The sequence below is a fragment of the Heterodontus francisci genome, chromosome 40 (genome assembly GCF_036365525.1).
Source record: "Heterodontus francisci isolate sHetFra1 chromosome 40, sHetFra1.hap1, whole genome shotgun sequence".
NCBI lineage: Eukaryota > Metazoa > Chordata > Chondrichthyes > Heterodontiformes > Heterodontidae > Heterodontus > Heterodontus francisci.
The window spans coordinates 11,728,266-11,745,202 of NC_090410.1; the positions used below are offsets into that span (position 1 = coordinate 11,728,266).

General features: G+C 46.2%; 1 protein-coding gene across 4 annotated transcripts; it reads right to left on the reverse strand.

The window, feature by feature from the left end:
• Positions 1 to 6,127: 6,127 nt before the first annotated feature.
• Positions 6,128 to 15,332, reverse strand: LOC137353078 (WD repeat-containing protein 20-like). 4 transcript variants are annotated; one of them, XM_068019048.1, is made up of 4 exons: positions 15,011 to 15,332; positions 13,631 to 13,813; positions 10,285 to 11,554; positions 6,128 to 6,904 (listed from the first exon to the last, which is right to left on the reverse strand). In XM_068019048.1, the coding sequence occupies exons 1-4, from the start codon at positions 15,260 to 15,262 to the stop codon at positions 6,876 to 6,878; spliced, it is 1,734 nt and encodes a 577-aa protein (XP_067875149.1). In that variant the 5' UTR covers positions 15,263 to 15,332; the 3' UTR covers positions 6,128 to 6,875. The 4 variants fall into 4 exon arrangements, with proteins under 4 accessions (XP_067875149.1, XP_067875148.1, XP_067875150.1 ...); XM_068019047.1 differs by having other exon boundaries at positions 10,277 to 11,554; XM_068019049.1 differs by lacking the exon at positions 10,285 to 11,554.
• Positions 15,333 to 16,937: the final 1,605 nt, after the last annotated feature.

The window sequence follows — 16,937 nt, forward strand, 5'->3', positions numbered from 1 at the left end:
GTCCTTGCAAACTACCACTCCAACTTCCCTTTCTCTTCTAAAGTTCTTGGATGTTCACCTCCTAAATCTGACCCCTTCTTTCCCAGAACTCCATATTTGAATCCCTCCAATCAGGTTTCTGCCCCGCCACAGGACTGAAATCAATCATCAAAGTCACAAAGACTGTGACCACATCCCTGTTTCTATTGATGTCATTGGTACCGATATGGGCCACTACCTCTGGCTGACCCCCCCCAGAATGTTCTGCAGCCACTCAGCAACATCCTTGCACCAGGGAGGCAACATATCATCTTGGAATCACATCTGTGGCTGCAAAAATGCTTGCCTGTTCCCCTAACTATTGAATCTCCGGTCACTTGCTTTTCTGACCTTCCTCTTTCCACCCTGCACGGCTGAGCCACCCACGGTGCCATGTAGTTGGCTCTTGTTGTACTCTACAGAGAAACCATCAGTACACCAGTATTCAGAATGGAATGCCATTTAGAGAGCAATGTAACACTTGTGCAACAGCGTTCAAGGTGGCAGCTCACCTCCACCTTCTCTGTGGCAATTAGGGATGGGCAAGCCTTGCTAGTGAAGCCCACATCCCATGAACAAATAAAAAGTAATGCCCTTCGGTCTCCGGCACTACCTGCCTGGTTCTCCTCGTCTGTTTGTCAGTCACCCATTCCCTTTAGGCCTGCACACTGTTAAGCTCTGAGGTGACCACCTCCTGGAATGTGCTATCCCCAAGAAGAATCCTGGCATTCTCACATGGAATAGGATACACATTCCACAGCACTGAGTTGCCCTGCTGTGCCTCAATTTGTTAGATTACTATTTAAATTTACCAGAAATAATAGTTAAGACTTATCCCTGATCTGGACAAAAAAACTCATCACTTGGCTCCTCCTCTTGTGCTGCCATCACTTTAGATTTTTTCTTTACTTCTATCCCTGACGTTCGAGCTCCTTTACCTCCTGGCCATCTGAATGAGTACGACTTACAGGTACTAGCTACTTGTAACTCTCCCGCCCCTCCACCCCTGAACTCCCTTAGGTCCGTACTCTCTTACCCCGGCTCTGCCATTCTTTCCTAGAAACTGACCTCTGAAAGACGGGGATACTAAGTTCTAAAAGTTAACTGAAGGCACTGAAAATTATATCTTATCAATTTAAAACACAATATAAACTACTACCAAATGAATTTCAACAGCAGAAAACAAACAATTTAATAAAGCAAACTAGCACTTCCTTGTTGCTCAATCTGCTCCCGCTGCGGCACCTTTTCATTTTAGTATTTCGTGTTCAGCGCATGCTTTGGCTCTGATTTACTACTCTCGCCGACTCTCTGCCGCTGCAGTTTCCCCTCAGCCTTGCTCTGTCCACCACTGCTTTTACCTGGTGGTCTTCTCGCACTGTTTCCCCTGAGGTTTGCCGTCTCCCAGACATGCCATGTGATTTCTCAGTAAAGTTAAGGCTGTCTTGGAATCTCGCAAGAGGGCTCTGCAATCTCGGGATTTTTCAAAAATGTTTATTTTGGGGTAAGATTACCATTGGAGGCGGTGGGAAATGTGTAACCATTGAGACCTAAAGACAGCGCACTCCGTCTTGGCATCTTGTTTCTCTTTTTGCAAATGTGTTCAGCTCAGTGTGAGGGGCCTGGGGAGAGAGCAGGGGAGTAGGATTATAATTGGATAGTTCTTTCAAAAAGCCAGCACAGACACGATGGTCCGAATGTGCTGTATCATTCTATGATTCTATCCTTGTGTGAAGAATTGACTCCATAATTACTGTACCATACTCATCCATTAGTATGTTTCCGAATGTCCTGTGGCCTTGTTCATGGTTAGCAGCGTATCTTTTAGCTGTGTTCACTGTAACAAGCTGAGGGAACGCAGTCTCACCACAGGAGCAAGTAACAGGCCTTGTACTTAATGGAAATTTGGAATTCCCCATCCACATTTTCGCCCACCCCCACAAATAACATCTGTTGAGGTGGGGGGAGGGGGGGCAGGTGCAATTAGAAATTTCAAGAGATTGAAAGGTTTTTCTTAGTCAAGGGGATTAAAGGATATAGGTTGGGGGGAGGGTGGCAGAGAGGGTAAATGGAGTTGATACATATACGCCATGATCTAATTGAGTGGCGGAAGATGCTCAAGGGGCTTAATGGCCATTTGTCCTTATTCTTGCAGAAGGTGTAAAATTAAGAAATCTTGTGGGGAAGAAGCATGAAAGGAATAAGCAGTGACTGGATGCCAAGATGTCTGGTGGGGAAGTGATAAGCATCAGGGATGAGGAAAGGTTTGGACATCACAATGTCATGAGAGGGGAGAAAGTACAGATATTCAAGGCCAGCCTCACCACTCAAGCATGTAAAATGTCCAGAGAACAATACACAGATAAAACTATTTTACGCATGGGTGGGTGGGTGAAGGGAAGAGGTGGGCTGCATGACACCTGGACAAACATACTGGTGCTTTAACTGTGTACTGCACGTGTGCTTACAACAACTTGCATTTATATAGCAGCATTAATGTCCCAAAAAGTTGCCAATATGCACTAAACCTCCATTAATCCTACACACTTAACAGTATAAAGGATACATACTTTACACTATAGATGATACAAAAACATTCCAGTAATAGCTGTAAATCAGGAGGTGGAAGGAAGAGAGGAACTTGGTGAAATTACAATCACCAGGGAAACGGTGCTGAGCAAGCTGATGGAACTACGGGCTGACAAGTCCCCAAGTCCTGATGGGCTTCATCCTAGGGTCTTAAAAGAGGTGGCTAATGAAGTAGATGTGTTAATTTTTCAAAATTCGCTAGATTCTGGAAAGGTTCCATCAGACTGGAAAGTAGCAAATATAACTCTATTCAAGGGGGATGAGACAGAAAACAGGTAACTATAGACTAATTAGCTTGACGTTTGTCATGAGGAAGGTGTTAGAATCGATCAGTAAGGTGGCTATAGCTGGGCACTTAAAAAAAACTCAAGATAATTGGGAATAGTCAGCATGGTTTTGTGAAAGAGAAATCATGTTTAACCAATTTATTGGCGTTCTTTGAAGGAGTAACATGCGCTGTGGATAAAGGGGAGCCCGTTGCTGTACTGTACTTGGATTTCCAGAAGGCATTTGGCAAGGTGCCACATAAAAGGTTATTGTCCAAAGAGCTCATGTTGTAGGGGGTAACATATTAGCAAGGATAGAAGATTGGCTGGCTGGCAGAAAACAGAATATGCATAAATGGGTCCTTTTCTGATTGGCAGCATGTGACGAGTGGATTCCTGCTGGGGCCTCAACTTTTTACAATTTATATCAATGACTTAGATGAGGGGAGCGATGGTATGGTAGCTAAATTTGCAGATGACACTGAGATAGGTAGGAAAGTATGTTGTGAAGAGGACATAAGGAGGTTGCAGACCGATTATAGATAGGTTAAGTGAGTGAGCAAAAATCTGAAAGATGGAGTATAATGTGGGAAAACGTGAAGTTGTTCACTTTGGCAGGAAGAATAAAAAAGCAGAGTATTACTTAAACAGAGAACAACTGCAGAATTCCGAGGTGCAGAGGGATCTAGGTGTTTTAGTGCATGAAACACAAAAAGTTAGAATGCAGGTACAGCAAGTAATAAAGAAGGCTGAAGGAATGATATCCTTTATTACAAGAGGAATTGAAAATAAAAGTAAGGATGTTGTGCTTCAGTTATACAGGGGATTGGTGAGTCCACATCTCGAACACTGTGTGCAGTTTTGGTCTCCTTATTTAAGGAAGGGTGTAAATGCATTGGAGGCAGTTCAGAGGAGGTTTACTAGATTGATACCTGGAATGAGGGGGTTGTCTTATGAGGAAAGGTTGGACAGACTGGGCTTGTTTTCACGAGTTTAGAAAAGTGAAGGGAGACTTGATTGAAGTTTATAAGATCCTGAACGGTCTTGACAAGGTGGATGTGGAAAGGATGTTTCCTCTTGTGGGGGAGTCCGGAACTAGGGGGCACTGTTTTAAAATTAGGGATCGCCCTTTTAGGACAGAGATGAGGAGAATTTTTTTTCTCTGAGGGTTGTGCGACTTTAGAACTCTGCCTCAGAAGGTGGTGGAGGCGGGGTCACTGAATATTTTTAAGACAGAGGTAGATAGATTCTTGTTAGGCAAGGGAATCAAAGGTTATCTGGGTAGATTGGAGTGTGGAATTCTAGACCCAAACAGATCAGCCACGATCTTATTGAATGGCAGAGCAGGCTAGAGGGACAGAATGACCTACTTCTGATCCTAATTTGTATGTTCGTAAATTACCAGACACCTCAGGAACTCTTAACTAGTTTTGCACAGGGCTCCCATGAGTACTCAGAGGACTCAATTCAGACTTTTGATGAGTTCTTTACTCAGAAGTATAAAATTAGTACCAATCTTCTCAATACTGCACACAACGTATGTTGAATTTTAGTGCTTAATAAAGGGTATTGATCAAATGTATCTTTGAGACCACAAGCCTGCATTCAATTAAATGGAACACAATTGCCCTAAGCTTTGGTCCCTAGGCAGCAGAATTGGAGAGTCAAAGGCCAATATGGATTCAGGTTGCTGCAAAGGCGATGGAAGAGCTGCAGAGTTAGAAAATTTTCTACAGGGCTTTCATGTTTTAGAAATGATATTTAAATTAATGTCTTACTCCACCTGCACCCCTCCCCCGCCAATTGCTGCTCACCAGCTGCAGCCAGTAAGCCGACTATAGTCTGCTGGGCCGTGGCTTTGGCTGGATACCTCCCCTGGCGTCCCACACGTGCTACAGAAAAATACAGCCACCCACTAATCAGTATCTTCGCAAGTTCCATAGTTTGAGTAGTTCCCAGTCCCAGTCAGTGCACTTTCCAATGCGCCATGTCAATCATCCCCATTGAAATGTATGGAAGAAAAAGGAGATGATCAGAGAGAGCATGAAAAAGCTGATGAGGAAAGAGGGAGAAAAGCTGGAAAGGGCGAGAGAGAAGCAGCAACTCAAAAGATAATACAGAAAAATAACAGGAGGCCATTCAGTTAGATTGAGGCTGATCTGTACCTCAATTCCATTTATCCACCATTGCTCCATGTGCCTTGATACCCTTAGCTCTATCAAAAATCTATCGATCTTAGTAAATTGAACCAGCATCCACAGCCTTTTTGGGGAGGCCATGCCAGATTAAAAAAGCTTTCTGATTTCACTCTTAAATGGCCTAGCTCTAATTTCAAATTTATGTTTCCTAGTAGTGGATTCCCCACCAATGGAGATGTTTCTCTGTATCTACCTTAGTGAATCTCTATCATTTTAAACACCTCAATTAGATCACCCCTCAACCAGCTGAACTGAAGGGAAATGAAAACATGTTTATACAACCAGTTCTTGTAATTTAACCCTTTAAGCTGTGATACCATTCTGATGAATCTGTGATGCACCCCTTATGAGTCCAGTATCTCACTCAAGGTGAAAAAAATGTAACAGAGCAAGTCATCCCACTCAGAGAGAGATGGGCCAAGGCAGTTCACCTGGTATAACACAAACACTGCATGCGGACACATTAACACATTACCTACCCACCCGTCACCTTCAGGCAAGTTTCTTCCAACTAATTTTTGAAAGAAATTTGCTCACAACAGAATGCACAGAAAAACTCCCCACAGACGAGAAAGTATCGCAGGAATCCTTTCCAAACCTTGAATTCCTGCTGTGTTCTTGGAATATTCAGAAATATGACCAAATGTGCAGCAGCCTCTCCCAGAAAATTAAAAGGGCCAGAGTAAACTTAAAACCAGCATAAGATATTGGCCCCTCAAGCCTCCCCCACTATTCAATAAGATCACAGCTGATCTTCTACCTCAACTCCATTTTTCTGGACTATCCCAATGGCCGTCGATTCCCTTAGAACCCAACAAGTTTATCAATGTCAGTCCTGCACAAACACAACACCCTAGCATTCACAGTCCTCTGGGGTAGAAAATTTCAAAGATTCACAACCATTTGGAGAGATTTCTCCTCATCTCAATCAGAAATAAACACAAAAGGTCAGCGCTGTCTCATGTGCACACCACCTCCCAACGCTTGGAGAGGTTCACTTGGAATCACCTTGCTCTCTCCAGGCTAGAAGAAGTCAAGAAAAGCAACCCTACCGTGTTAGAAACATATTTTAAATATTTTAATAAAGGAGAAACCAGTCATTTGTTATCAATTGCAAATCACAGCATGAACAATATTTATAGCCAGAGGTAATGCCACCAAATGTAGTGCACAGTTCAGTTTCTAGTAGAACTCGATTAAGTGCAAATAATAAAAATAGTGACCATCAACTCTCCAATGGCCCACTCTGCAAACAGCAGCAGATGTATTGTTCAGTCAAGGCCTCAATTCCTCAGATACTTTAACGCATCAGATCGGAGATAAACATTTCCAAAAATTGGGGCTTGTTTTTGACCAAATGCTATTTCTGAAGCTCGTGGGATTTGTATTGCTCTCTGCTCGTACCTGATACTGTGATGAGAACTACACTGATTGCCTGTCCTTAATTAGTTCCTTTGCATCTTTGTCTATGTACACAATATATAATAATCTATCTGTAGTAAGACACTGATAAAGCTTCCCGTTTTGCTCTCTGGGTTACATTTAGACTGTACAGTTACATAAATTAGAAGTGATTTGAGGTTCGAGCTCCAAGGGATTTAGTTTCAAACTACTAATAAATAAAGGAGTTCGTTTCAGCCTGTGATGGGTGCAGCTTAGGGATTCCTCATCTGAGGACTTGGAACGTCAGTGCACCAGCAGCTCCGACAGTCAATGGGCAAGCACCAAGAAACTGGCAGTGCCCACGCAGCAGAAGGTACTTTAGCACCCAGACTCCAGCTACACCACAGTCCCACTTGGTGAATTAGCCTGATTTTGTGCCGCCAGTAAACCCTGAAAATAGAAAACACACACACACAGGTCACCACAACACAACGGTTAACAAGGGGGCACAATCTTAAAGTTACAGCTAGGATGGCCACAAAGGGTAGTGGAAATCTGGAACTCTCCACATAGTAACTATCAAAAGAGAATTGGGTAGATATTTGTGCGGGTAACATTTACAGCGCTTTGGAGAAAGAGAAGGGGAGTAGGATGAATTGGATAGTTCCTTCACAGAGCAGGCAAAAGGAAGATGGGCCGAACGGCCTCCTCCTGTGCTGTATGATTCTATAATCACTGCACCCACCCAGCCACCCCCGTGACAGAGAGAGATTGCAAAAGGAACAGGAATAGCTGGTTCAGCCCCTCAAGACTGTTTCACCATTCAGTTACACTGTAGCTGATCTGTACCTCAACCCATTTTACCCACCTTTGATCCATACCCTTATCTAATTTAAAAAAAACCTTTGTGCTCAGCCATGGAAATTTCAATTGACCCAGCATCCAAAGAACTTGGGGTGAAGGAGGAAGAGTTAAAGTAACCACCACCCTTGTGCAGGGCCTGCTTATAGAGTATACACCTACACCTAGGTGGTGGGTCCACTAACCCCAAGTGCTTTCCCAAGGTTTGAATGGCAAAAACTGAAAACGATACCGTATTCCTTCAAACAAAGGTGTTAGTGTCACATAGGAGAGCGGCAAAGTGGATGATGCCACCTCATGGTCCCTTTCTACACCACTAGGAACATTCATATATGGTCAAAGTATCCGTAACCCAGCTCTTTAAAATAAACACCTTAGGAGCCCTGTGTTCTAATGATTCTAACACAGCAATACAGCCAGTCCGTAGTGGTATACAGTGACTTCCCCTGATGGCTCAGTGTTTAGTGCTGAGCCGTACAGACGATCCTAGATTAGAGACCCAGTCTGTGAGATGATCTCAGTCAAGACAGCAGCATCAACGTCACGAGTGGTCACAGCACCTGGCCATGAGGGCATGTAGGAAGTCCTGCTCCTGGGTGCTATCCAGTGTCCCAACTTCTGTCCGGGGGAGTGGGGAGGGTAGTGTAAGGAAATCAGCCATGATAGAGTAGAGTTGTTAAGGTGAAAGAAACTGAAGTGTTTCTCAGTATAGAGACTGAAGGCAGACAGTAAAAGAACTTGGTGAGGAAGGCAGGTGGGGCAAGCGGGACTTGGTGTAGAAGATGATGATCCTAAGGAGAGGTAGGAGGGGGATGAGGTGTCCGAATGTGGAAAAGGAGATGGAAGGGACTGAGGTGGAATTTAAAGATGTCTGTTAAGCTGTCACCACAGCAGCATTTCCACCATGCTCAGTGAATGTACTAAGCAACTAAACTACACTAACCACGAATGACCCAGCTTTAATCCCTGGCTTATGACTAGTTACTCATCACCTCCTGGGCACAGGATAGAAAAGTACTTGCTGGGCTCCTGCCCAGGTGGGTATCAAGTGAGTACTGTTGGCCAGAGTTTGCAAGGACCTCAGTGAGGAGAGGGATCAGGATCAGCTGTGACATCTTCACAGAGAATCAGCCTGTCAACACACACAATGTCGGATTATCCTTTAAAAATGGCCATGAATGAAATACCAGAGCGATGATACCTGGAGTATTGTGTTCAATTTTGGGCACCACATCTTAGGAAGGATGTACTGACCTTGGAGGAAGTGCAGCGGAGATTTATGAGAACAATACTTGGACTCCAAAGGTTAAATTATGAGGAGAGATTACACAAACTAGGGTTGTATTCCCTGGAAGTTAGAACATTAATGGTTGATTTGATTGAAGTTTTCAAGGTATTAAGGAGAACTGATCAGGTAGATAGAAACTATTTCTGCTAGATGGTGAGTCTAGCACTAGGGGAACATAGCCTAAAATTTAGAGGCAGACTTTTCTGGAGTGAAGTTAAGAAACAATTCTACACACAAAGGGTGGTAGAAGTTTGGAACTCTCTTCCACAAATGGCAATTGATGCTAAATCAATTGTAAATTTTAAATGTGAGATTGGTAGATTTTTGTGAATCAAAGGTATTGAGGGATATTGGGTAAAGGCAGGTATATGGAGTCAGGTCCATATCTTACTGAATGGCGGAACAGGCGTGAGAGGCTGTTCATATGACTGGTTCCAGGGAACTATACGCAGAAAGGGTAAGCGTCACCAGGAAGGAGGGGAAGAGAAAAAAGTAGCAAGGAAAATGATCCCTGAGCAAATGTCCAGGGATGTCCAGTGGCCTCTTGAGCATACCTGGTTTGAATTGCTCCATCATTGGGGGGCTGTGCCTTCAGCTGCCTGGGCCCTAATTTCTGGAATTCCCTCCCTAAACTACTTCTTCCTCCTTGAAGATGCTCCTTAAAACCTACCTCTGACCAAGCCTTTGGCCATCTGCCCTTATATCTCTTTAGTGGCTCAGTGTCCAATTTTGCTTTATAACCCCCCTGTTGAGAGCCTTGGCATGTTTTATTATGTTGAAGGTGCTATAAAGAAGCTATTGTTGTTGCAAGTTCATAATCCTACCACCTTTGGGGAGGGGTTCACTCATTATTGTTTAGCTATTCCTGTAGGTTAGATGCACAACAATTTGTATTTATATAGCACCTTAAACGTGGTGGAACGTCCCAAGGTTCTTCACAGGTGCATTAGCAGACTAAAGAAGATAAAAGGACAGACGACCCAAAGATTGGTTGCAGAGTTAGGTTTAGGATCATCTTAAAAAGGTGAGAAAAGCGAAGAGGCTTAGGGCGCAAATTGCTGAAGGCACAGCCGCCAATAGCGGAGCAAAGAAAATTGGGGATGCGCGAAGGGCCAGAATTGGTGGAGTGCAGAGACCTTGGAGGGTTGTAGGGCTGGTGAATGTTACAGAAATAAGGGAGATTACATATGGGTACAAACTACTCCAAGAACCTGTGTTACTTGTGCTGTGATTTTCTAGTACTCGGAGAATGTTAGCAAGCTCTTCTCAAACAGCACTTTGCAACGGCTTATTCTCAACTAACAACGACAACTTTCACTTCTATAGCACCCTTAATGTAATCAAACATCCCAAGGCATTTCGCAGTAGAGTTAGCAAATAAAATTTGACACCGAGCCGCATAATACTGGGAGATACTCCGAGATACTGGGACAGGCTGGTCAAAGAGCTGGGTTTTAAAAGCAGTCTTAAAAAGAATGAAAAGTAGAGGCTGAGGGGTTTAGGAGGGGAATTCCAGAGATTAGGGCCTAGGCAACTGAAGGCATAGCCACCAATGGTGGAGTGTTTAAAATAGGCCAGAATTGGAGGAGCGCAGAGATCTTGGGAGGGTTCTAAGGCTGGAGGAGGTTACAGAGATAACTACTCTTGTCAGTCTCTGCACCTCCCATACTCACCACTTTACCTGGCCGTGCCCATGTGCAAATAAAGCCTTCTTGGCAAGCAGTGACTATGCAGTCCTCCAAGAATATCAACACCGTTAGTCTCTCGTGTGCAATCTTTTTACAGACCAGAGGCTCCAGCAAGGGCACCTCGTCCATGCGGGGACACAAAGTGGTCCCCAAAGTCTTCGCTGAGTCAAGTTTGTTTCTCAGGACCAGGTTGAGCTTGTCATTACTCTTGCTGATGACGTGCCCGATGCTGTGGTTCCGCTTGTGGTCTTTCTCCACGCTTTTATCTTTGCGCTCATGGAGTGTCAGTGTTGCAAATTTGCTGATGCTGAAGGGGATGCCCCCGTCCGTCGCGTGGGCCTTGCTGTTGGCATTCGTAACAGCCGGGTGTGGCAGACTGTTCGACCGGGAGAGCGAGTGCGGGATGGAGTTGACCATGCTGGCTTCCAGCGTGAGACTGCTGGTGTGGCTTCCGCAGCTCAGGGAGCCAGGGATGGCTGTGTTCACCACGTTTGTATGCGTCCGAGCTCGAGAGAGGGGCTGATGGGGGAATAGAATGTCTTCCGTCAAATCCCACAGGCAGAACTGAGTGTCCTGCCCTACGGAGCCAAACCGGTAGGTTACGTTTGTTGCCTGGCCATCCGTGGAGTTGTGCTTGGAGAGTCGGGATAAAGTGCTGTTTGTCCGGTTGCGGGTGAAGGGGGCATGCTCCTGAAAGTCCTCGTCACTGCCACTGAACTCTGGCGGGTCCCCATCGTCAACGCTGCTCGTGTAAGGGTCAAAGGCCACCACGCTGACCCAGGACTTGTGGCCATGACCCCGAGCGATCACCCGGCAGTCCCAGAAGGACCAGACCGTCACCAGGTCGTCCTCACCCCCCGTCACAATGTACCTGCCGTCTGGACTCCAGCACACGCACAGCAGCCCCCCAAAGTAGCTCTTCATCACACCGTACAGCTCCATCGAGTCGAAATGGAAAACCCTCAGGCTGCCGTCTTGACTGGCGCACGCCACGTGCTTGCCATCAGGGGCGAAGGCGAACTCGTGGAGGGCGCCCTCGCCGACTGACCATTTCAGCAACGGGTTCCGGCTCGACTTGCTTTTGCAGGTGTACACTGCAAAGCCAGGCCCCTGTTTAAGCGGCTGGTAGTGGGGGGCGGTGGTGCCACATGGGTGCTCTACATTGTAGAGGTACAGGTTGCCACTGGTGTGGGCGACAAGGAAGAGGCTCTCTGACTCTGGCATCCATTTCAAGCAGGTCACCTTGGTCTTGTCGATGAATCTCTACACAGCAAAGAGAAAGAAACCACCTTTAAACATCTGTAAAGAAACAGGAAAACAAAAACTAGCAGCACTGGAGGGATTTGGGATCCCGGCCCATCCCTCACAGGAGTTTCCAGTCCCATTGATGGCTGCCTGGGGTAGAAGCCCGGGAGTGGAAGGGGGTGCCCTCTTATCCAAAATATGCCCAAGCGCAGATCAGAGAACCTTGGCTTTCAGTGAACAACATAAAGTGGACTAGGGGCAATTATCAGCACAAAACTTGCCCATGATGTGGAGAAAATCATGAATTGGATGAGCTTTGGGAACATGGTGGGAGCTGGTAATTCTGGAGAGTTTAACCCAGGATATAAATCCCATTACAGCTTTCAAATACTTCGGATTCAGGGATTTCCTGCAAATTTCAAAATATTGAGCATTTAAAAGTACATTTGGCCAATCACACACTGCATCTCCTCCAAGGTTTGGGAGTTTGCAAGTTCTCCCTGTGACCGCGTGGGTTTCCGCCGGGTGCTCCGGTTTCCTCCCACAGCCAAAGACTTGCAGGTTGTTAGGTAAATTGGCCATTGCAAATTGCCCCTAGTTTAGGTAGGTGGTGGGGAATATGGGATTAATGTAGGATTAGTATAAATGGGTGGTTGTTGATCGGCATAGACTCGGTGGGCCGAAGGGCCTGTTTCAGTGCTGTATCTCTAAATAAATAAATAAAAATAAAATAAAAGGTTCAAGCAAGTGAAAGGTCAGGTTTAGGATACAGAAAGAGCTGGGTTTAAATCTAACCCACATGGATGACTGTTGGGATCCCAAGTCCAATTCATTCTGTGAGTTCAGTGGGAAGAAAGTCCCAGTACATAGTGTACATGCCATGATTGGACGACAGTTGTGGGGAAAGGGTAAATAGAGTGATCATAAAATAACTATCGGAATGGAGTGAATGGGAGGAAGATCTCACTAAATGGAAGTCTTGTCTGTTATGGCCCTCAGTAGGCGGCCACCCAGTCCTCTCAGTCCAGGGAATAGGGAAGAGTGATGACCGTCTCTCAGTTACTTCTCTTCCTTATTCATCCCAGTGGAAAGGCTGGAATAAGGCAAATAGTCTTTCCCATAGCTCAAAGGTGAATTAAACCAGTGCATGGCCACGGGTAGACTCGGATACACTCGGCACAGTGGCGCAGTGGTTAGCACCGCAGCCTCACAGCTCCAGGAACCCAGGTTCGATTCTGGGTACTGCCTGTGTGGGGAGTTTGCAAGTTCTCCCTGTGTCTGCGTGGGTTTTCGCCGGGTGCTCCGGTTTCCTCCCACATCCAAAGACTTGCAGGTGATAGGTAAATTGGCTGTTGTAAATTGTCCCTAGTGTAGGGAGGTGATAGGGAATATGGGATTACTGTAGGGTTAGTATAAATGGGTGGTTGTTGGTCGGCACAGACTCGGTGGGCCGAAGGGCCTGTTTCAGTGCTGTATCTCTAAATAAAAAATAAATAAAATAAAAAGTCAACAACTTGCATTTACTTGACACCTTTAATGAATAAAAAGTCCCAAGGCATTTCACAGGAGCATTATCAACTAAATTTGACACTGAGCCACATAAGGAGATATTAGGACAGATGACGACTGGTCAAACAGGTAGATTTTCAGGAATGTCTTAAAGGAGGAACAAGGGGTAGAGAGGTTTAGGGAGGGAATTCTGAAGCTTAGGACCTCAGCGGTTGAAGGCATGGGTGCCAATGGTGGAGCGTTTAACATCAGGGATGCGCAAGAGGCCAGAATTGGAGGACCACAGAGATCTCAGAGGGTTGTACAGTTGGAGAAGGTTACAGAGATAAGGAGGGGGGCGAGGACATGGAGGGATTTGAAAACAAAGATGAGAATCGTAAAATCGAGGCACTGGTCAACCAGGAGCACAGTGGTGATGGGTGAATGCTTAAGCTACACTGTAAGGACAGGGGTAGTACACTCAGGAACGTTCTCAGTCACTCTAGGACCAGATAACCAAAACTGCTGCCCATTTGGTTATAAAGTGACTGTCCAAATCACAGTCGAACCTCGAAAGTGCAACTCATATTTGGGCGATCATACTACCTCTTCATTGAACAACTTGCTGGTTTCTTTCTTGATCGGATCCAGGTACTGGACTTGTCCTGCGGAGAAGCCGACTACAAGCGAGACACTGTCGGGCGTGGCAGTGAACTGGTTAAAATCATGACAGGTGGGCTGTGTCCCTTTGTATATACGCTTGTCAATGGGTTTACTCAGATCTGCCGCCTAAGGAGAACATAAAAGGCTCATTTTCAGTCAAGATGACTTTGGGTGTCAGTACTACAAGCAGCTAAACCAGCTAACATTTTACAACTCGTATCAAATTAATGGCCCAAATCCCTCCAAGGCGACAAGGCTGCAACTGTAAACAAGAAGCCAAGTGTGTGCTGCAAGTATAACAGAACTGTTTTAAGATGGAAAAAATCTACATCTTGTTTGCCTTCAAAACTCCAGGCATAACATGTTAGAAACATATGAACAGGAGGAGGCCATTCATCCCATCGAGCCCATTCCACCATTCAACTAGGACAGGGTTGAGCTGTATCTTCACTCCAGCTACCCGGCCTAGGTTCAGTAACCAATACCATTGCATAACAAAAACATATCGATCTCAGTTTGTAAATTTTCAATTGAGCCCCAAGCCTCAACAGCTTGTATGGGGAGGAAGAATGTTCCAGATTTCCATTACCCTGCAATTTCTGAGCATCCAATAAAATCATGGCTGATCTTCAACCTCACACCACTCTCCCACCTGATCCCCATATACCCTCATATCCATTGTGCATCGACAGGGTAGATAATTATAAAAGTTCACAACTTTATGCATGAAGAAGTTTCTCATCACAGTCCTAAATGGCTGACCCCCTTATCCTGAGACTATAACCCCTAGTTCGGGACTCTCCAGCCATTGAAGTATTTTCTGAAGTGTATTCACTCCAGTCAGCACTGTCCCATCGAACACTCCCAAGTTAAGTACAACACAGGAGTGAAGGTCTTTTTGCTAGCTCACTGAGTAACTCTGCTATCAGGCACTAACATCTTTAAAAATACACATGTATTTCACTGGTCTAATGGATCAGATGTCCTATATTCTAGTGAATTTGCTGCCCCGGACCTGCTTTGCTTTCCTTTAGCACATGCACCAATAACCACCATACCCCATTCTTTCATTCGCTGCTACTAAATCCCAACTCTTGATTGCCCCCACTACCTGGCCCAGTCCTCCACAAGCCCTGCTACCTGAACCCAACCCTTGACCCCAACACTACCTGGCCCCAGTCCTCCACCACTGAGCCCCGCCGCCTGACCTCTGCTCAGTGTAAACATTAACTAGGGAGGGGGGCGGCGCCGGACTCAGCGCCCGGGCCTGGTCAGTGGGCCTGAACCCCTCACCCCGCCCGGCGGCTCTGGCCCCGGCCTCACCTTCCTGGGACCCCGGTAAAGGTAGAGGTAGAGCTCGCGGCCCACATTAAAGCAGATGCGGTCCCCGCTGCCGCTCTGGTCCCGCACGTTCACCATGGACACCCGCACAGGGTTAGTCCCCTGGGTGGCGCTGAGGGGCACCCGGTTCGGGCGGCTATACTCGGACAGGCTCAGCAGCTTGTAGGCTCCCTCCCGGGTCCGGAACTGCGACTTGATCTCGTTCAGCTCCTTCCCTCCGCCCTCCGCCGCCATCTTCAGCCGGAGCCGCAAAACAGCGGCTACCGTTCGCTCCGCCGGCAGCGCCACCTCCCGCCAGACCTCCGCCGGCAGCACCTCCTCCCTACCGGCAGCGCCACCTCCCGCCAGACCTCCGCCGGCAGCGCCACCTCCCGCCAGGCCTCCCCCGGCAGCGCCACCTCCCGCCAGGCCTCCGCCGGCAGCGCCTCCTCCCGCCCGGCCTCCACCGGCAGCGCCTCCTCCCGCCCGGCCTCCACCGGCAGTGCCAATCTGACAATCCTTGGTGATGAATTCCATAAAAGGTGCAACACAGAAAGCGGCCGTTCGGCCCATCTGGTCAATACTGGCGTTTATGCTCCACACGAGCCCCCTCCAATTCACTCCATCTCACTCTATCAGCATTGCACAAAGCTGACTGGAAAAAGATATTGACCCATGGTGGATTTGAATCAAGGAGTCTTGCTCCAGTTACCACAAAGCAAATCAGGATTTAGTTTGAAGCAAATAAAAATAGAAAGTGCTGGAAAAACTCAGCAGGCCTGGCAGCCTCTGTGGGGAGAGCAGAGTTAAGCTGAAACATGAACTCTGCTTCTCTCTCCACAGATGCTGCCAGACCTGCTGCTTTCTTCCACTACTTATTGTTTTTACTTCAGATTTCCAGCATCCACAGTATTTTGCTTTTACTTTAGCTTCAAGCAGATGCAGAGGTTTCAATAATTCAAGACAACAGATTCAAGAGCATTGTGCAAGAGTTTGTTTATAGAGATTTCATTTTATTTGGAACAATGTTTAAAGGGTACATTATAATATCACCTTGATAAAACACACACTTTGGTCTAATCCATAGAACTTATCAAAATCCCCTTATTGGGACCCCCAAACAAGTCCTCATCTTCGGCAACATTTAACCTTCCACAGGAGATTGGAGGGTTTAGTCAAACAGCCAACAGCAATAGGAAAGGTCACAGGGAACTGAATGAAGGGCAATAGGGCTATGTCAAAATTTAACAAATAGCATCAACTCAGGGCTGATTGCAAACACAAAGGAAAGGAGCTCATGAATCCTCACGCAATTGACAAGAGCTACTGCAAGGCATGGACTTTCGCTGCAAATAGCAGCACTTGCTTCTCCAGCTCCTTGTTCAGTTGAGACTGCGAGGCTCGTGGGTTTTCCTTCACAAACTCCGCAATGCCAAGGACACATTGTTTCTGAGGGCAAGAATGGAAGGTGATAGTTTTGTTAAACAGCTTCTGACTGAAAACAGCAGAGAGATGTGAATGCTCCCCACAACTGTCATCCTTCAAGAACCACAGATTATTCTTGGGTGGGCACGAATTAGAGGAGTGGAGCAATGCTCCCTTTCAAATGTAAGAAACAGGAGGAGTAGACCATACAGCCCCTTGGAGCCTGCTCCACCATTCAATGTGATCATGGCTGATCTTTGGGCTTCAATTCCACTTTCCTGCACGCTCCCCCTATCCCTTGATTCCCTGAGAAACAAAAATATCTGTCCATCCCAGTCTTAAACGTATTCAATGATGGGGTAGAGAATTCCAAAGATTCACAACCCTTTGAGTGAAGTAATTTCTCATCTCAGTTCTAAACGATCAGCTCCTCATTCTGAGATTCTCCAGCCAGGGAAAACAATCTCTCAGTATCTACCCTATCCAGCCCCTTCAGAATCTTGCA